Source organism: Diabrotica virgifera, chromosome 1 (genome assembly GCF_917563875.1).
Source record: "Diabrotica virgifera virgifera chromosome 1, PGI_DIABVI_V3a".
NCBI classification, from domain to species: domain Eukaryota; kingdom Metazoa; phylum Arthropoda; class Insecta; order Coleoptera; family Chrysomelidae; genus Diabrotica; species Diabrotica virgifera.
This window is the reverse complement of record NC_065443.1, coordinates 166,858,064-166,879,798: the sequence shown is the minus strand read 5'-3', so window position 1 is coordinate 166,879,798 and position 21,735 is coordinate 166,858,064. Positions and strand designations below refer to the sequence as shown.

General features: G+C 33.3%; 1 protein-coding gene and 2 long non-coding RNA genes across 4 annotated transcripts in view; 2 read left to right on the top strand and 1 right to left on the bottom strand.

Annotated features, from left to right (window-relative positions):
• LOC114338775 (centrosomin) overlaps window positions 1-4,152 on the bottom strand; it is a 652,106-nt gene extending 647,954 nt beyond the window's left edge. Inside the window, exon 1 of one of the 2 annotated variants that reach the window (XM_050641722.1) lies at window positions 3,948-4,152. In XM_050641722.1, coding sequence (XP_050497679.1) covers window positions 3,948-4,006 — 59 coding nt within the window. In that variant the 5' untranslated portion in view covers window positions 4,007-4,152. The remainder of the gene's footprint in view (window positions 1-3,947) is intronic. The other variant, XM_050641725.1, reaches the window with a different exon arrangement.
• Window positions 4,153-4,300: 148 nt separating this feature from the next.
• On the top strand, window positions 4,301-7,375 carry LOC126878821 (uncharacterized). The gene is made up of 2 exons (XR_007695803.1): window positions 4,301-4,635; window positions 7,025-7,375. It is a non-coding gene; the product is annotated as an uncharacterized LOC126878821 (long non-coding RNA).
• Window positions 7,376-17,645: 10,270 nt separating this feature from the next.
• On the top strand, window positions 17,646-21,459 carry LOC126878817 (uncharacterized). The gene is made up of 2 exons (XR_007695800.1): window positions 17,646-18,072; window positions 21,186-21,459. It is a non-coding gene; the product is annotated as an uncharacterized LOC126878817 (long non-coding RNA).
• The last annotated feature ends 276 nt before the right edge of the window (window positions 21,460-21,735 follow it).

Here is a 21,735-nt window from a genome sequence, read left to right as displayed (position 1 = left end):
GGTTTTTATAATAAACACTGGGTTCGAATAAAAAAAATATTCTAAATAATTGTTAAATAACATACTTAAGTAACATCAAGAATTTGCTTAAACAAGAAAGAGATCTCAACATATTATTAATTATTATTACTCCAAATAAGGCACAGTGCACAGTTTAACATCACAAGACTCATCAGAGTTAAAAAAGTTTCTTTAAAAATTCATACATAATATTATGTTCGTGTGTACTGTTTCATTAACACTTAACTATGGTACTAAGATCCAAAACTCTAACTATTGGAAAAATAATTGGTAAAGAACACATTAAATGCAAAATTAACCAAGTGTACTTAGAGTAATATCCTATGTAAGACAATTTGTAAGGAACTCTATAATTCAGTCTCAAACATATAACAAATGATAGCAAACAAACAAAACAAATAATGTTAAAAAATTAACTTTAAATCGTATTTGGTCAAGACTGTAATAGTGGAACCTCAAATAATTAAACTTATAAAAAATATGCTACTTAGGGGGGCTTGCGTAACGCTTCCTAAATCAATTTATGCCTAAACGCATTTAATAATGTCATTGCATCTTTTTCTAATCCAAACAGATGACGGAGAAACAATAATTGCATTTACCCATAAATTTATTTAGGAAATGTTACACAAGCCGACCGTATACTTGTTATTAATCAGCCTTAACACTTTGACTTCTTATACTTTATAACATCAAAATGAAAGCAACCACAAATTATAATATACTCGTAATACTAATATTAATAACATAATATCAAAACAAAACTGTAGCAAAAATAAATTAAAAATCGCAATCAGGATCTTCTACGTCTGATTCTGGTAACACATCTTTCATATTCGTATCCCGTGGAATGTTCAAATATTCATGATGAAAACAAGCTGGAATGACTTGGTCAGTACAAAGTTTCTGAAGATCGTGATATTTCTTTTGGAAATGGGCAGTAGTGATTTATAGCAGGACATAAGTGGGACCCTAGTCTTAGGCTGGATTTCAACATCGAATAATTTGGCAACAGAATTCATAGATGTTTTTATAGAAACAATGTGTTTGTCTTTCTTAAAAGTTGCAATCCGAACTTTACTTATTTTGCCAGTAAGATTTGCAGTTGAGAAAGTGGTGAACCATTGGGAAGGTGCATAAACAGTTGTATGTTTAAGGTTATTTTCAATGATGGCGTGAGACGTATCTACTGGCATATAAGTGTGCCTAGTTAGTAGGAAATTCAAGTCAATTGTTTCAAGATTATTACATTCCTGCAAAGTTTGATGAATCATTCCCATAACATTGCGGTTCCGGTTTTGCCCTGGACAACAATCGCAGTATAACAGCAAATGTTTAACATTTCCTCTGGCATCAACAGATTTGTATTTATGCAAAATTGTTGCTACTTCATTTGCACCTCGTTTACCATTAGATTCGTCCCAATAATAACAGAATACTTTACGAGTGCCATTCTCGTAGAAACATAGGTTATAAACAGCCAGTTTTCTACTATAGTATAATAGCATTGAAGGTGAATATGGCGTATTCAAGACCTTTTGAAGATCAAAGCTGACGCATAATGTAGAAGAATCATCTTTATGGATCTTTTTGTGACTTTTGAAACGGGCGTAACTTTCTTCTTTCTCATGCTGTTCTTTTTCTTTCAGTTTGTCAGGATCAGTGTTTTTTTCAAACATAAGGCATTTCTTGCACTTATCTTTCTTTGGTACATGAAAGCCGATGTTAAACTGCTCATTAAATATTTTGCGAAAAATTCTTTCACTCACAATATCCATACCTTGATTGATGACATTATTTTTATAAATTCCGTAAAGAGTTGGTATGTTCTTGAATTCTTCTGGTAAATAAACTTTACTGGAATCTTGGCGGCCATAGTGCGATGGTAAAGCAGGCAAACTTTTTATAAAGTTTATAACGGCATCCAGAGTAGTTTGTTTGGTTTTATTTGACGGCTCCATCTTTCCTCTCATGTCTTCCTTGGCACATCCCCACTCTGCATTTTTAACAATACTATAAATAGTTTTATCTGAAACATTCATAGTGGCTGCTAAGAACTGTAAGCATACATTTCTCTTACCTTCTCCTTCATTTATAAAATATTTTATAGTACAGTTGCGTTTTTCAGACTCACTGCGCTTGCGCTTCACACCTACTCTTTGCGCCAATGATACCAACCAATTTCGTCGTCGAGTTGTATCCAGTTTCCAGAAATGGTTAAATATGGTTTCTCTTCTTTCTTCTGGGATAGATCCACAGTTATTCCCACATTTTTCCTTGACATGGATTCGGGAGAACTTTCTTGGCTGGTACTGTCACTCCCTTCTTAGTTGTATATTCTTCCCCAGCTCTCTTCTTTTTAGATCTTTCTTTTCTTTCATTATTTTTTCTTTCCCTCAATCCAGCGTCACCTACAGTTTCTTCTTCTATGCCCGATCCATTCGTTGTTGGTTTTCTTCTTCTGAAATTCTTTTTATTTTTTCTTGTTTTACCCGTTGACTCTGCATCATCTGTTTTCTCGTCGCTTGCACTTGCGCTCGACTGACTCGTTCCGAATACGAATGCAGTATGCAGTACGTTATGCATGACCGACATTCAAAACATGGTTGCGCCTCCTAAGCGCCTATTATTCGTTTTGAAATTCAAATAAAATTATCTAAGCGACACGTTTGGCACAACATTAAGGCAAGTAAAACTATCTAAGCGACATTCGGTTCCAAACTAATTAGTCAGGTAAAATTATCTAAGCGACATCAAGTTGGTATCGTTTTTTTATGTAAAATTACCTAAGTTCTTTTTTATACCTATTTCCCAACAAGCAAAAATGTCTAAGCACAAATGATGTCAATTTTTAGGAACAAATGTATAAGGACACCTTTGGATCATATTTCTGTTTGTAAAAAAATCGGTAAGCGACTATGATAGCAAAATCTAGAACAGGAAAACATACCGTACTGCTTGGTGCATATGATTTTACTTTCAATAAATTTATCTAAGTTAACGGTTAATCTAATTTTAAGACAGGAACAAATTACTATTCGTTTTTTTTTATAACTCAAACTGTCCAACCAACCGATATATAGAAAATTAGGACATTTTTGTTGCTTAGTCAGTTGAAAATGTGAGAATACTTAAGATTCACGTACTTCCTAAGCGACAACAAATCTCAACGCAGCGCTACGAGACCCAGACCAATCGACGCGGATTTTTATGGCGAGTCGAATGATATATATATGTCGTTTTAACAAATCTTGTCGGTTAGGGAGCTTTGCCTTTCATGCGTTGATATTATATTAAGTTGTTGGGGGCAATACTCCTAGCAACTAGTTTAGACATTATTAATTATTATTGGTATTGAAACAAAGTATTGTCTTGAAAATATATAATATGGTAAAATATATAAGGACATAGTATGTATGTATTTTAAGTATTAAAGCACAATAAACAACACCAATATCATACATCTACCTGCATGCATTCCTGCACCTATCTCACTAAGGTCATGTATTACTAAATTAGTGAATGTGCATAAGAATTATTGTGAAATTGCTTTAAGAAATATGTATTTTGTTTTTCACATTGTTAATCAATGACATATAAAAATATGACGGAACTAAGTACTCATATCTAAAAATCCGTTTATAAAATACATTTCCGTAAATTATATACAATTGTCGAGCTTCTTCAACGTGTAATATAAGAAACATGCATATTGAAAAAATAGTATGTCCTTTAAAGATAGGTCGGTAAGCCTACAAACAATTATTTTATGTACTGAGAAAGTCAAAAACAAACAAGATCAACTCTAAAATTAAATATAAACGGCTAATTACATTACACAGTTAATTCTAGAAGGTGCAAACATTCTGCAACGTTTTTTATCATGTCTGGAATTTCTCAAGGTAAAATAAAAGGAGTAAACTTACGTCTCATCAGCCAAACTCACTGAACACTCAGTCTCCGTAGTTGGTGCACTTTCCGACATTTTTAAATATTCGGTCCTCTAAAAATCGGAAAACACGACGCTGAAAAAAGAAAAAACTAAATTGAGGGCAAAACTAGACAAACCAGTTAGGGAATAACAACAAATTAAACCGTTGGATAATCAACTTTGAAAATTTGACGTTTTGTTTTGATTGGCCCGAAAATGGTTGTTATGGTACCAATGAACTGTCAATAGGGCTTTTCATTTTTCATTCACAGTTATTTGTTTCGAGCACGAGAATCGCACACTTTAACCAACGTTGCCAAGTCGCTAAAATCTCGAACTTTGACACCAATTTGACAATTGACAGATGATCGACGGTAAAAATTGTAAAATATAAATAAATCTTGGAATATAAAATAAACCTTATATTTTATATTCATATTTATATTCTAAGAAATAAATCAAATCCAAATCATATATCCTAACAACAATAACTAAGTCGGGAACGGGAACAATGGATAAAAGCCAAAAAAAGGAGAACAGATCTAAAATTAAACCCCAATCAACGCCAAAACATAGTGTACCAAAGCCAGCCAATAAAAAGAAATGGTGACCTAGAACGCAAGGAAATAGCTGATAAAAGAAATAAAAGTGAAAAAAATAATGCTGAGACTTCTCTCGACCATGTAAGTGTAAGATATAGTTTATTATGTGCACTCCAATATAGTTAGATGCAAAGCTTACGTTTTGGACTGCCTTAATGCATAGGTATAATCTAAACTGTCCTCAAATTTTCTTCTTCTAATGGCGCTACAACCTTTTGTGGGTCTTGGCCTGCTTAACAACGTTTTTCCATTCTACCCTGTCAGATACTTCGGATACTCCTTCGACACTATCTGATGTGCATGGTTTTAAGATCCCCCTCTATGTCATCTATCTATCTTTTATGGGGCTTCCTCTTGGTCTATTTCTTTGGGGCTTCCACTTTGGATTACTTTCACAGCTCGATTATCTGGCATTCTTTCTAAGTGATCAAGCCAGTTTAGTCTTTGAGATTTTACAAATCTAACAATATATGTGCTCTGCATTAGTTATACAGCTCGTGGTTCATTTTAATTCTTTATGAACCATCGCTGCAATGTGTTGGACCAAATATCTTCCTTAGTATTTTGCGCTCAAGTATTCTCAGTTGATTTTCATCAGTGTTTGAGAGGGTCTTAGAGCCGGTTGTTCGAACGCTAATCAACAATGATCATTATTAAATATTTAATTACTGTCACCAAAACTGTCAATGTCAACTTTGTTTGGGTTGCTGAAAACATAATTAATTACAATTATGAGATTTATTATTAATTATGTTAATAATTATTGTTATATTAATTGATTATAGTCTCAGAATTGTAATTAATTATGTTTTAACAATTGACATTGACAGTAATTAATTATTTGATAATGATCATTGTTGATTAGCGTTCGAACAACCGGCCCTAAGTTTCATATCCATATGTGACCACTGGTCTAATTACCATTTTGTATTAGACTCACGATTCAGTAACTTAATTTTCATTAAGTTTTTGTATGCATAAAAACACTTATTACTGCTGCATTTATTATTGAACCTAGGTAGTGAAAATTGGAGGCATATTTGTAGGTATTGTTGTCTACCTTCAGATTGTCATGTTGATTTGACTATGTGCACTCCATATATCTTGTTTTACATTCATTTATACAGGGTGTCCAGAAACTGTACCGACAAACGAATACAGGAGATCCCTCAGATAATTTTAAGACAATTTAACCCAATTCAGCTAGTCCGAAAATGCTTCATAAGGGAGCTAGAGCTCTTTAAAGATGGCATCTTGTAATTAGTTTTTCTTAAATGCCTCCAGAACGCTTCATCTAGAAAAACGAAAATTTGTATACATATTTACTTTCCAGAAATGAATCGATTCCATCCATTGCGAATTTCTAGTACCGGTCATAGGCGTCCGTTTTGGGTAGGGTAACGGTCATTTTATCGCATAACTTTTTTGTCTTCAACTTTTAAGAATTTTTGTTACTGGATTATTAAATTGTGAGGTATTCTAGTACTAAAAGGTACTCTTACTTTAAGTCGGTAGGACAAACCGTTTTCTAGAAAAATCAATTTGAAAGTTTTTAGTTTTGGGAATTTGAAAAAAAAATTTAAAAAAATTAAAAAAAAAAAACTATGTATCTTACCATTTTAAAGCAAGAGTAACTTTTAGTAGTCAAATATCTCATAATTGAATAATCTAGTGTCAAAAATACTTATAAATTAAAAACAATAAAGTTATGCTATAAAATAACTATTGACCTACCCAAAACGGATGCCTATGACCCTTTCTAGAAATTCGCCATTAATGAAATCGATTAATCTCTGGATAATAAATAAATGTACCAGTTTTCATCTTTCTAAATAGTTTTTTTTTAATCTTTTTTTTTTTTTAAATTCAAAGAACGAAAAATTTTCAAATTGATTTTTCTAGAAAACGGTGTATCCTATCGACTTAAAGTAAGAGTACCTTTTAGTACTAGAATACCTCACAATTTAATAATTCAGAGTCAAAAATGCTTAAAAATTAAATACAAAAAAGTTAGGCGATAAAATAACCATTGCCTTACCCAAAACGGATGCCTATGACCGGTACTAGAAATTCGAAATAGATGGAATCGATTCATTTCTGGAAAGTAAAAATGCATACCAATTTTCGTTTTTCTAAATAGAAGCGTTCTGGAGGTATTTAAGAAAAACTAATTACATGACGCCATCTTCAAAGAGCTCTAGCTCCCTTAGGAAGCATTTTCGGACTAGAAGAATTGGGTTAAAATGTCTTAAATTTATGTGGGGAATCTCCTGTCTTCGTTTGTCGGTAGAGTTTCTGGACACCCTGTATATTAGACCAAACATAGCAGCTTCCCGTTTCAGCTCTATTTTGCTTAATACCTTTTTGTTGTGTCTTATTATGGCAACTGTTCTTAAATAATATTAAAATACTCTTGTATGATTTTTTATGGTACACAATGTAGAGTTTTTATTGACGTATTTATTTTTAGGAACAAACACCACTAACACCAGATATTTTAAATGTAGGAACAGGAGAAACTGCTGGAACTTAACACAAAGGGGTTTGACTAGTGAAGATTTGGATAAACAAAAGGAATTACTTTGGGCTATAGCTACATGCAGGTTTATTTCCTTGTGGCTTCCTATGTATATTCTTATGAACTATACACTTCGATATGTTTTTAGTCTCATGAAGATTTTATAATTTATTATTTTATTTATAATGTTATATTTATGATGAATAAACATTATTATTATTACGGTAATTTCCGTAATAAAATTTAAATAAATTAACTGTAATCAATAAACCGTTTTTAATGTTAATAAATTATCAATAATGATTCCCAAATATTTTATTTGTTTGACAACTTCTATGGGTTGATTGTTGAATCATGGACCTTGAACGAAGATATGTGCCAAAAATTGGAAGCATTTGAGATGTTGCTATATCAGAGAATTCTTAAAAGCCCATGGACTGATCGGGCCACAAATGAGGAGGTCCTTAGAAAAATGGGTAAGAACCGGGAGGTACTAACCACCATGAATCCAGATATGCCCTCCTACAAGCTATTCTGCAAGGAAAATATTTGGAAAGCGAGGTATAAGAAGAAGAACAACCTGGTTAAAGAACCTCAGAACTCTAGCTTTAACTGTTGCTTGTTAGTACTGCTCTGAATCATTTTCAATACAAATATTTGATCTATGGTGGATCTGCCCTTTTTGAATCCTCCCTGGTATTCACCAACCTGCTCATTTAAGTGCTTTTTCAATCTGCTTCTTATGACTCTATTGAGTACCTTATATGTTACGTCTAACATGAAATTCATACTGGGATTGCAGTACGGTTAAGATAGGAATGCAATTCAACACAACATCTGTGCAGCTTTTCGGCGTTGCTGCAGATAAAGTGAAGATTATCATGATGATCGCCAACATTCGTTACGGATAGGCACAGCAGGAAGAAAAAGATTGTGAGATTAATATTGATCATATTAATATTTTGTATTAATAATCAATGCTTCGGTTTAACAAATACACACTTATAATAGAAATATATTTTATTGTTATGGAAAATTGTACAATTTGATAGACAAAGCTTACTAAAGAGTTATAAAAAATACAAAAACAACGTTTAACTTGAACCGGTGCTCTACAAGGTTGTTATTGAGTGAAAAACACTTTAAAACCCATTGATAACGAAAACTTTCCATAGAAGGCCATAATTTTTAAATCAATCAAATTTTCTTTTAATTTACTGTAAACGGCCATTATCCATCACTTATTTTTTTGGTTATAACCATGGATAAATAATATATAGTATTACCGGATATAACAGCCTGTATATTAGCATTAATTCAAGTATTTCTATACTTTGTATTAGAGGTATTTTTTTGATGTGTAATAATTGTTTGATTGCTCTTGAGTAGGTACTTTTACGACTATTATATAGTTCGTTTTATTGTATTCCTTAAGCCTTAGATATTACATACTTAGTTTGACAAACACTATTTTTTATCATTACGCAAATACAATTTAGGTATGGAAATTTTATATAAACTTTTACTTTTTTTTACATATCGCTTAATAAACTTATGTTTTGAACTTTATATTGACTAGAACTTTATATTAGTACCTTTAATAATTAAATTATTATGTTACTTCATATTATTTATCATTAATTTCATGTTTGTGTGCTGGCACCATACATCGTCTATTTTAAATTTACCGCGCACTGACTGGGACGCGTACAATTGGCAACGTTGGTTAAAGCAGGTCTGTTCCTTCGTTTTTTAGTGTTACACTTTTGAGTGTAAGTGTACGAAATTCTATGGACATTTGAGTATAAAATGACAGCGGATGTGACAGCGGCTCATGACAGCGGACAGTATTAAGGTGGTATGACACAATGTTAAAATTCATATACTCTTTAGGTACAGTTAGCGTCACTATTTCAAAACCAATCTTCAACATATGAGTATGTACGTGAAGTGTAAACTTTCTATTTTAATAGTATCTACGTAAAATTTTCAAAGAAAGCAGTAAATTTTTTATAACTGTACTTAAAGGAAACAATGTCATAACTTACTTGGTAACCTGCTCTAAAAATTGGTTTTTGTGTAATAATTGTTGAACTTAGGTACAAAATAACTACCATAAATGATTAACTATGCAAAAAGCTTTATTTTAAGCAAACGTTCATTATCCAGAGTGCCATAATTTTTAAATTAACTGTACCTAAAGGTAAAAATTATAGTTAAAAGCTGCAATCTAGGGATTTTGTTGATAAAACCGTAACAAGTTGGCATTGTTCTAGTGATAAATTAGTTCGGCTATCACTTAATAGATGAGAAAATGAGTTCACGTGTCATTTAGTAGATGGCAGCAGTGATGTATTAAATGGCGACAGATGCGCGTTTGCCGGACTTTAAAAAAATCTGCAAAACATTGAAAACAAGTTTTGTAGCGATAAAATTACGAATCACGAGGTATTGTTTAGAAAAGTAGCCCCTCCCCCTCCCAGTTAACATTTTGTACCTTGTTTGAGTTTCAATCATGATTGTAACCAACTCTGTGGCTCAGTGGTAAGAGTGCCTACTTTTGGTCCTAAAGGTCGTGAGTTCGAATCTCACCTTAGTGGAGAATTTTTCATTTATTAAAAATTAATAAACGAAAATAGTTTCTATCCTTGTGGGATCGGTACTAACCGGAGGGACCGCCATAGACATATTAAGGGTAGACAAGGCATACTGCGCAAAAAAGCGTAACGCGGAAGTAGTCGATCAGTGGTCTATCTATCTCTTTTAACCAAGCGATCCTGCGCATGTGACAGATAAAGATGGCTAGACCACTCAATCCTTAATATTGGCGTTACACCTCGATGCACAGAGCGGCCCATAACTTGCCTAATCTACTAGGTAATATATCTATAGGGACCGCAGACGTTCGTATACAATTAGCGTCTCTTTTCAAAGACAATGACGTCGCCTTTTCTAAGTAACAAGACATTTACTCAACACACACACTACACATTACATAAGGTACCCGATTGCATACATTTACTGTAGGTACCATGCCATTGGCCATAAGTTGTCGAGGCACCAAATAAAAAAAATCATCATTGTAAAACGTCACAGTGAACGCAGACGTTCGGATACAATTAGCGTCTCTTTGTAAAGAAAATGACGTCGACTTTTCAAAGTAACAAGACATTTACTTAACACACAACCTAAACACTACACTGGGTACCTGATTGCAAAATCAACTGTACTATGCCAATGGTCATTAATTGTCGAGGCATTAAGCTAATACAAAAAAAATTATAGTATATACATATATAGTTAAGCTCTCCAGGTCTTGAAGGCCCATGACTTGGTTTACTACTCCTTTCCAATCTCTCCAATTTGGTGCTTTATTTTTCCAATTTTGTGTTTTTAAGTTTTTCTGTCCCTTTTAACATCTTTCTTCCATCTGGTTTTCGGTCTACCTTTCTTCTTCTTTCCTGCTATTCCTCCCATCCTCCCGTTAGTATTCTTTCGGGAAGTCTCGTGTTTGCATTATTTAAATATGTCCCAACCATCTCAGTCTCACAAGACTAATAAAAAATTATAGACAAAACAATATTGTGTAATCATCAATTAATTAATGTCAGTACCTACATTTAAATATTTTCGTAAGTGAAAAAAATTATTGAAATTTAGTGGAGTAATACATTCGTACTTGCCCGCAGTGTCGATGAAATTCAGCAACTTATAGACAGGGTACAAAGAGCGAGTGAAGAAAGAGGACTTTTTCTTCTTCTTCTTGTAGTGTATATCCGTTTCGGATGTTGGCGACCATCATGGCAATCTGTACTTTGCACACTGCTGCTCTAAAAAGATTTGTAGTTGTTGTGTTGAACCACGTACGTAGATTTTTCAGCCAGGAAATCCTTCGCCTTCCTGGTCCTCGCTTTCCTTCTACTTTTCCCTGCAAGATTAGTTGCAGCAGTCCATATCTTTCACTGTTCCTCATGATGTAACTGAGGTATTCGATTTTGGCTGTTTTTATTTTGATTAACAGCTCTTTTTCTTTTTGCATTCTCAGGAAAATGGCCTCAGCAAAAAACATAAATAAAACAAAATGGCGCTGGTGAGCAAAACTCAAAATCCTACCAGACAATTGAAAATAAAAAACCAGTTAATTCAACATGTAGACTTATGTGTATACCTTGGAACAGTCGTTAACTCGAAATGGGATCAAACGACCGAAATACGATCTAGAACTGAAAAGGCCAGAGATTTAACAACTTGAGAAATAAATTCACCAAATTCGACATATCTATCTCACTAAAAATACGGCTGCCAAAATGCCATATATTTCCAGTCTTGCTGTATGGAGCAGAGGCCTGGACGATAACGGAGACTGAAAAAGCTAGAAGAATTCGAAATGTGGGTGTACCGACGTATCCTCAAAATATCCTGAACGACTAACACCCAACGTAGAGGTACTGCGGGAAAACAAACAGAAATCTCTTTTACAATTAAGAAACGGAAACCTGAATAACCAGATCATAATATTATGAAACTTAATAAATATCGTTTACTGCAACTGATAATACAGTAAAATAGAGAGCAAACTCGGACCCGGAAAAATAATAGAAATGAGATACATATTCTTCTTCTTCGTACGCTGCTTATCCGTTCCGGATGCTGGCGATCAGCATGGCTGTCCTAACTTTGCTTGCTGCTATTTAGAATAGTCTGTTTGTCGATGTACTGAACCAGTTTCTCATGTTTTGAAGACAAGATATTCTTCTTCTCCCTGGTCCCCTTTTTCCAAATACCTTGCCCTGAGAATGATTGGCATTAATCTCTGTTCATTCGTCATAACATGGCCAAGATGTTCTAGTTTGCGCTCTTTGATAGTGTTAATAATCTTGCAGTCCTTGCCCATTCTACGTAGGGCCTCAACATTAGTCACATGATCCATCTACAAAATTCTTAAAATGCGCCTGTAACACCACATCTCGAATGCCTTGAGTTTTCTTAAAGAAGCTTCGGGAAGTGTCCAGGCCTCTACTCCGTATAATAATGTAGAAAATGCATAGGATCTGTCGATAGAGATTTTGGTACCAAGTGATAAACCGTGACTTCTGAAAAGAGACTTCATCAGTATGAACCCAGCAAACAGACCGACGTGTTAATTACGTGAATTTCTGGTACATTTGTCACCAATATACGTAAATTGTTTACGTGAATTTCACGTGAAAATTTGGTTGGAATGTCACATTGAAAATACGTCTTTAAATTACGTGAATAACTCGTCTTCAATAGACGTGTTATTCACCTTAAATACCAATAAAATGTTTCGGGAAATTCACGTTGCAAATACGTGTTGATTAACGTATCTTTTAGGGAATGTATATATTAGTATTCACGTGAAAGATACGTCCTCGGTTCACGTAAATAATTCGACCTTAATTAACTTACGAATCACGTAATTATTATCCTCATATGACATAAATAAAACAAGCCTATAAAGTATTAACAATGTATTTATTTAGTAGAATTTAGAGACTTTAAAACATTTGTCTTGTATAATTATTATACAAGATAATGAACCAAAAATGCTACCGACCTAAAGACGCATTAAAAAATTTGCCAACACAAAGCACAACACAGGTCACTTTTTATTTTGACGACACTTTCTTGTTTTTTCACGACACTTCAACCCTCGAGCAGTGAGGTAAACGTTAATACGAAAGGCATTATTATAAATAAACCCGCCTAAAATAAAACGAGGGAAATAAAGCTCTTCATGTTTCACTTTCACTTTTTGTTGTGAGAAATGTGAAATGTGAGAAGCTGATATTAGAGAATTATAAATATCATCGATTATAAAAATCGATTATTTTTAAATTACAGTTAAACTATTCTACCTACTTACTTTAAATTAGTATTACGTATTTTCTTTTTGTTTTTAAATTTCTTCTGCTATTACCTAATTGGTCTTACTAAAAATCTATTTCAATACCAGAATAATATAAAAAAAAATAATCCTATCGAAACGTATCTATTATTCGATAAATCGATTAATTTAGTTTTCGAACCAACTATGTTAATCACGTATCGTGGTCACGTGATAGTATTTAAAGGAGGAGAAAGGCTTGGTAGTACGTCATCACCGCGCGCGATTTGAAAATTAGACTCGACATCATTTTAGCTGTGATATTTTTAAAGAAAAAAATAGCAAAATCAAGGTTGGATTGAAATAGTTATGCTTAGCGATGTGAAATTACGTGTAATTTCAGAAATTGTAAGTTACACGTGTAAAATTACCCAAAAATTACAAACCAGATGTAATTTATGTAACTTATGTAATTTATGTTCATTGTATTAAAAAATCAATTGTTTGCATTCATATTGAATATAATAAACACAAAGTAACTACATACTTATGAAATAAAGAAAAGTGGATAAGAAATACATACAAATAATAAAGAAATGAAAACATAGGTTCTTTAGTTTTGTTTTAAGCGGCTTTTATAAATCACAACTTCCTTTTTCGCAGACAACTGGAGACCTTCTTGTTATAAAACGTCGAAGTTTCAATTGTTTGCTCTTCCAATGAGCCTTGTGTAATTTTTTTTATCTCCGGCAAATCCAGAACTGCATCCTGAAATTAAATAGGAAAGTGTAAACATAGAGAGTAAAAATAATGGGTTTATAATATAATATATACAGATCTAACTACCTTGTTTTCGGCATCTGAAGTATCCTTCTCGACTTCCGTTTTTTTTTGGGGTTGTTCTGTGCCTTTACCCTGAAATTGATAATTTTGGAATATAAACAATAAATATGTATGTGTTTACACTAATTTACCGATTTCATTAAGACGTTTTCTAAAATGTTCACTTTGCTTTGTCTCAAAATGCGTGCTGGTCTCTGTTCCCTAGTTTCCATTCTTTGATCAATTTCATCATCGGTCATTGCAAAGTCAGCAAAATTAAAATCATCGTCGGAATTTCCATTTCCTGTTGTATTTGAATGCCATGATGATATTGTCTGAAAACATAAGATTTATAATTTTTTATTCGAAAACGGTGGAATGCATTGGAAAATCGGAAAAGAAGCAAACTGCATATATCACATGCACATATCACATATCTAAAAAATGCCTAAATTTAAAATTACCTCGTCTAATTCTTCCTCTTCGGAAATATGGTTTTCAATTACTTCTATCTCCTTCTGTAAGTTTCTACCTTCTATCGAAACGTTGTTCTGTACAGTCTCTTCTATAGGATATTGACTTTGTATGTGATGTTGTCGTGAACGTTTCAGCAATTTTGAATTATATTGTATATAATTTAAATTTGCTGCCCTTTGAGTTGTTAGGCGATTTCTTCTCTTCGTATGAATGCTGCTCTGGGAGCTAAAGCTTCTCTCTGTTGCCGCAGAAGTGCACGGCATTGTCAATATCCTGACTGCAACTTTGGAGAGGCATGAATGTCCACAAAATCCTTTCCACCATGTAACCAAAGAGACATTATCGAGTATGTTCCATAAAAATGTTTCGCCAAAAAAGTCTGTTTTAGCTAAATAGTTTCCTAAATCCTCAGTAATCTTTGACACTCCTTCATCACCAATCTCTATCGTGGTCGTGGTTGACATAGTAGTAATGTATTTCATCGCTTCAATCCTTTCGGCTGATGATAAATTTGCACCAACAGACCGAGGGTTTAGTAAGTCTGCGGCAAAATGGATCGGTTGAAGGGCGTATTCCTTCCTTGATATAAATTTATCCATCGCTTCTGTTTTTTCGCAATCCGTTAGTTTCACGCATTCTAAATGAGTAGATATGTTACTACCGATTTTCGCGAAAGTTTCACAAACCAAATGAATTGACGAAGAATCTCCTTCAAGACGTGTTATTGCTTCAGTAATTGGCTTAAGCAATTCAACAAGAGCGCTAGAATTTATCCAGAATCCTTCATCAAGTAAATTTGCTTTTGCGCTGCGTATTCTATCTTGAATTGTTTTATCTGGAGATATTGCTAGACGTTGTAGGACGGACTTGCATTTAGTCAGATCTTGAAGACATTTTACATGTGAACCCCATCTTGTTTTTACAGGTAGGCTAAGAGACACTCCACACTTCATCTCATTTCTTATTTCTGTGAATTGAGCTCTCAGTACTTGACACTGGTTAATAGTTTTAACGATATGTATAATATGTGACAAATGTGTCTCTATTGAAGATAATTTCAAAATATCGCTGCACAATAAATGTAATGTGTGCGCTAAACAGCCGTATGATACAAGATGGGGATACATCTCTTCACATTGTCTCACAGCCTTCCTCATATTCTTTGCGTTATCAGTCACAATAGCGAAAAATTTTTTAGGTCCATACTCCTCCAGAACTTCAACCATTAATTTTGTTATATATTCTGCGGTATGCTTCTCTGCTTTTGTTAGTACTGATTTGACAAATAACGGTTCGGGTGTTGTAACAATGAAATTAATTACACTTTCATTTCGCAAGTTGGACCAACCATCGCATTGCAATGATAAATTGTCAGCTTGCTTAATTTTATCATTAACTTGAACTTCAACTCGCTCGTACTCTTCGGTCAGGAGACGATTTGATAACATATATCTCGATGGTAAGGTGTATGAAGGTCTAATTTTTTTAAAAAACAATTTCCAATCTTCATTCTCGGTAATTGAATGTGGTGCTGAACTGGTGTAAATAGCTCTAGCAAGCAAAATATTCAATTCGTTATTTTGTTCGTGTGTCATTCGATCACAAAATGATTGTATTCTGTTGATTTTTGTGCAAACAGGTGTTTCCACATGAATGTTATCAGAAGCAGATGTTGATGCTGTGGAAACCGTTGATGATGTACAAGCAGCATCAGTGTTATCGTTATCCAATTTTGCCGATGTGATCTTTTTCATGGATGTTTCAAATGGAAATTTAGAGTGATTCCCCTTTGACTTTGGAGTTAAAATATTGAATTTAAGTTTTATCATATGCGGCACATAAGTGCATTGTTGAAGATGAGATTTCATTCTTGTAGCATTTTTTGCATGTACACTCTTGCAAAATTTACACCTCACATTTATGGTCTTTTGATTAGAAGAACCCGCAGGTAACACTTCAAAATAAAGCCAGATATCTGTCTTACGTTTCACCATGTTTTATGACCTAAAAAAAATATTCAGGTAGACTTAAACATTAAGAAGGGAAAAAACATTATTTTTCAAAGTATTTGATGGGCACGAGGGCATAAAAAATTGTTAGGCATCCTTAAATAGAAGAAAGATTAAAATTGAATCTGTGTAACAATTTAATGAAATTCGAATAAGCAGAATACTGGATCGGACAACTACATTATTTTGCCCTCAACGTTATCAAAATTTTTTATTTAGTAAGTTATGTCAGTGTAATTCAATTACACATGCTACATGCACAAGTACCCCGTTGCTCCTATCATTCTTATAGTTATTGTACAGTAAACTAATCTAAAAAATCGAATAAAACTTGGTAAACCGAATTCAGAATTAAGTACTGTAGCCACATATAAAATGACGCGCGTTAGATTTAACGTACAGTCGATATGCGATAGGCCCGCCCCTGTGTTTCCCAATCTAAGGTTGCTATGGACATCACCGGCACGTGTTTTGCTGTTTGTAGAAATAATATATTTCTTACCTTATAGTTTCTGTGCTTCCTTATAAATAAATGTAAAGTAACCAACGCTGCGTGAATGAATAGAGAAAGAACAGTCGAAAACTAACTTATACATACACATTACACATACAATAACAGAAATGTAAACATAACCTGCCTGACTCAGACTAAGGAACGACTAACGAGCGACGAGCGTAATAGCACCCACTGGTTCGCGCGCGCCGGCACCGGCGCACCGCACTTACGACAATTGCGCGCGCATAAGTTGCCATAATATATGTAATTTTACCAGTAATTACATAAATTACGGTAATTTATGTAAATTTATCATAAGTTACGTTAAATTTCATAAATTACGTAAATTCCAAAAATTACATAAATTACATTAAGTTACGGGTATCATGTAATATTACCGTAAGTTACGTGTAATTTATGTAACGTAAGTTATGTAATTTTACAACTCACATCACTAGTTATGCTAAATGATTTTAAAAGCGAAATCATAAACTTTTTGTTTAAATATTGGTATTATTTACATTACTTTTACGTGGAATACATCTAATTTTTCGACGTCCATATAATACAGGAAGTAAAATTCAAGCGATACGTATTTAACCAACACCGTTGTAAAATTTTGTTTTCAAAAATATTTCTATTTAACCAAAGGAAGTTATTTCTGTTTCGTGATTATTACGTGAAATAAACGTACCTTTGCGATGTAACCGACATTCACACCTGTGATAAAAAACATGTACAATATTCGTCATTATGATTTTATATTATTCTAATGTCAAACATGTATAAAGGAAGCCCTAATATATTGGTGAATGATTTGGCACTGAAATACGTTTTTTTCCCGTCATAAATCACCGAGTTACGTATTCGTTGAAATTTGCCGTAAATTTAACGTAATTATCACGTAACTGGGCTCAAACCTGTTTGCTGGGAACGATGATGTCGCTTTTCCTATGCGTTGTTTTATTTCACTACAGTGGTCTCATGGACTGTTTATGTTGGTACCAAGGTATTTGTAGCTGTCCACCCTGTCAATTGGTTGTTGGTTAACCAAAAGTTGTGTATTTAATATTTCGCGCTTACTGACTATAGTCCTTGTATGGTATACCATTACTTTGTTTTTTTTTTAATTGAAATTAGGTTCATGTTCACTACTTCTATCTTATATGCGCGACATTATTCTTTGCAAAACATCTAGGCTATGTGCAAAACTACTGCGTCGTCGGCATATCTAATGTGTTGTTTAGATCTATCATCTACTCCCGTTTCCTTCAAGATGGTTATGAGCTGATCATGTTTTACTCTATCCAATGCCTTTTTGTAGTCGATAAAACAAATATGTATATAGGTAAGTCACAGTTGACATCTCTGCATATAAGCACTTGGACAGTGAATAGAGCCAGAGCCTCTCGGGTGCCTAAGGGCAAGGCATTGCGGAATCTAATCTGTGTCCAATACTTGTTCTTCAAATTTTATAATATATCCTGCCGTATATCGCTTTTAAAAATGTTTTAATAAGTGGCTCATTAGGCTAATTATTATTCTGTCCTCGCATGTTGAAATGGGAAACAAAATGTAAGTGTGAAATTTTCAGAGGAAAAAATTTCCCTGTTGACATTCGATATGGAAAAAATTGTTATTTTAGGAACGCTGTTTTTCAATTGACTTACGTATTTTACATTTCTTAGAAATACTATTCTTATAAATTATAACTCGATCTTCATTCTCTTGATAATTAACATAATCCCATTTATGGTCATTTAGATAGGTACTTACTGAGCAGGTAAAGAAAGTAAAGAATCACGAAGTAATGAAATATTTCTAAATGAATGAACGTTTAGTATGTACATATATACTAATGAGAATTTACCCCTATTATATCAGCTCCTACATTATCAGAATAGCAGGTAAAGAAAGGAGCTGTCGTCACTAAATACAAAGTACGATTGAGACCGAAATGTGTCGAACGTAAGTTCCAATGCGTGGCATCAATGCTGTCGTTCAGAAAATTAAATAAGAAAGTGAAAATATATGTACGTGCTGTCATCTATTCAAAGAATTGTTAATTAGTTAGTTTATTTAGTTGCCACACAAATTGACCGTGGCGTTTAAATACCCCCTTAAACGAAAATTATCGGTGTGCCAATCAAGCAAAGGGACAAGGAACTTCCGAATATGGCCTAACCAGTGGCCTAACTGGGGGCACATAACATAACATAACCTAATCCTAATATTTACATTTGTAAAGAATATCCTGTTTGTTTTTATTGTCGATTGTGCAGCGAAATTGTGTGCAGCAAATCAAATATAAAGTAGTTTATCGCCTACAGAACTGAATTAGTCCATAGCAGTTATCAGTTTTTCTTTCTTGGGAAGCTTATACATGTAACTTGTAACTCTTCTCTAGAAGGGAGGTATATAATATACTGTCCCTTTTGTCTTCTCACTAATTTCTCTTTTGCTAATGAAACCTGTAGTGAGGGAGTGATATAATCGTGATGTTTTAGCAATTCTGTTGTTCATTTTTTTTTGCATTTTTTGTCTATTATAGTTTATAAATATTCAAAATCATTCATATGTTCTACTAAATTTCCGTCTAGGTTTATATGGATTTCTCTCAGTGTCTTGGAAATAAGTAAAGTTTTAGTCTTTGCTAATTTTATTTTCATTCCTTTGTCTGCAAGTTCTCTCATCTATAAATTTAGGTTGCTTTGTAAAGATTTCTCTGAACTTGGTATCAATGCAATGTCATCTGCAGATACACATTTACTCAGAGTTATACTTTTTAATCAATGGTAACCTAAATCTAATTTTCGGGACTCTACTGCATTTTTTTTATTGGTTCATTCATATATATAATATAATGAATAGCAGTGAGCTTAAAACTCCACCTTGCCTTACTCCTTGTGTATTAGCAAATTTGTTTGATTCACAGTTTAATGCTCGCACAATGTTCCAGTACATAAATTTTACTTGCATCAATTAGTTCTCCTCCAACATCGAACAGTTCAAGCCCTTTCCAAATGTGATGTCCAGGTACCTTGTCAAAGGCTTTTTCCATTGTCTTATAGTAAAGATATGATCTTGGACACTGTGCCCGGTCAGAAACCTTTTTGTGCATCGTCTAGTTGATGTTCCACTTTCTTTCTCAGTCTCATCTCCAGTGTTCATTCATAAATCTTAGCCAGTACACTTAGCATGAAAATACCTCGATAATTTGAACATTACTTTTTTACCTCCCTTCTTTACCAGAAGAGCCATTACTGCTGTTGCCCAATCTTCTGGGATGCGTTTCTGTTTCCAAATTGTTATCAGTAATTTGTGTAAGTAGTGTAATGCAGATTCCCCCATATATTTCAACAATCGTGTTTTGATATTATCTATTCCTGCCACTACCATTTTTTATTTTTGCAATGGCTTCCGTTAATTCTTCCATTGTTATTTCATTACTCAACTCTTTGGAATATTTACTCCATCTATTAACTATATCTTGTGGTTGGGTAAGTGTTTCTCCATTTTATTTTTTTTTATTTGCACGACAGTACTACCTGATTTACCTCTCATTTTTTCAGACCTTAATAGAACAATTTTTGGTTTGTCCTACTACTGTCTTGCTCCATCTTTTCTCCAAATCTCTCCCACTGTTCCAATTTAGCTTTTTTAACTTTTTCTTTCACAAGCTTCCTTGCTTATTAACTGTTATTTTCTAGATAAGCTCTCCATGGTACTTTCTTTTCTTTCACAGCTATTTTTATCTCTTCGCTCCACCAACTAGTCCTTTTTTTTTGACTACTTTTATTCAATAAAAATATTAAAATACTCTTGTGATAGTGAAGAGACAGTTTATGTTTCCTTTCGATCCAGAGGCGATACACAATCTCCAGACAGTTGTTTCTGCCTTACGGCGTCCCCAGTGGAGCTGCCTGCACACCTCTGAATCAAAACGAAATCAAATAGTCTATTTAAGTGGAATTTCAAAAATAGTTATCTACTATTAGGATGCTTCAGCGATATCTCTTAAAGAAAAGAGAAAAGTCCCAGATACAAAATTCACTATTAAAATAGTAAATAATTATTTAAATCTGAAACTTTTCTTATTGGAACCCCTTTCTGGTACATCCTTAATCTCTTTTTGACTTTTACAATTTCGGACTTTGAATTATCTTTCTGATCTTTTTTCTAGATTAATGAAAGCAGAATGTAACTGTATACTGCAGAGTCCTTTTCCCTTTCTTTATTCATCATCTCTTATCTTATAAATTGTAAAAGTCAGAGATTAAGGATGTTACCAGAAAGAAGTTCCAATAAGAAAAGTGTCAGATATAAATAATTATTTACTATTTTTATTTTAATAGTGAATTTTATATCTGGGACTTTTCTTTATTCTTGTGATACTTTCCACATTTTTATGATTTTTTTATGGTACACAATGTAGAATTTTTATTTATGTCTTTGTTTTAGGAACAACCACCAGATATTTAAAAGGTATAAAAAGAAGAAACTGCTGGAATTTCAAAACAAATGTGTTTGACTAGTAAAGATTTGGATAAATAGCAGGAGTTATTTCATGTTAATTCTTATTAATTATACACTTAAATATTTTTTTAGTCTCAGGAAGATTTTATATTTGATTATTTTTGAATAAACATTATTATTATTACCTTAATTTCCATTAAATAAATTAACTGTAATCAATAAAGTAATCGTTTAATTGTTAATAAATTATCAAGTATGATTCCCAAATATTTTATTTGTTTGACACCTTCTATGGGCTGATTGTGAGATTATAGTTAAGGTACCAAGGGTATTATAAGGATAATAACACTTGAGGTCAATGGTGTATATACCGAGGGCCTTTGGCCTGAGGGATATAAGTTGACTGAAAGCGATATTATCGTTAATACCCGTGGTGCCTTCAACATTTAATGTCCGACTAAATTATTTTTTATAGGCAAAAAGTTGAAGGAATTTTGAATTAATTAGTTTTCAAATAAGTACATTTACCAGCAAT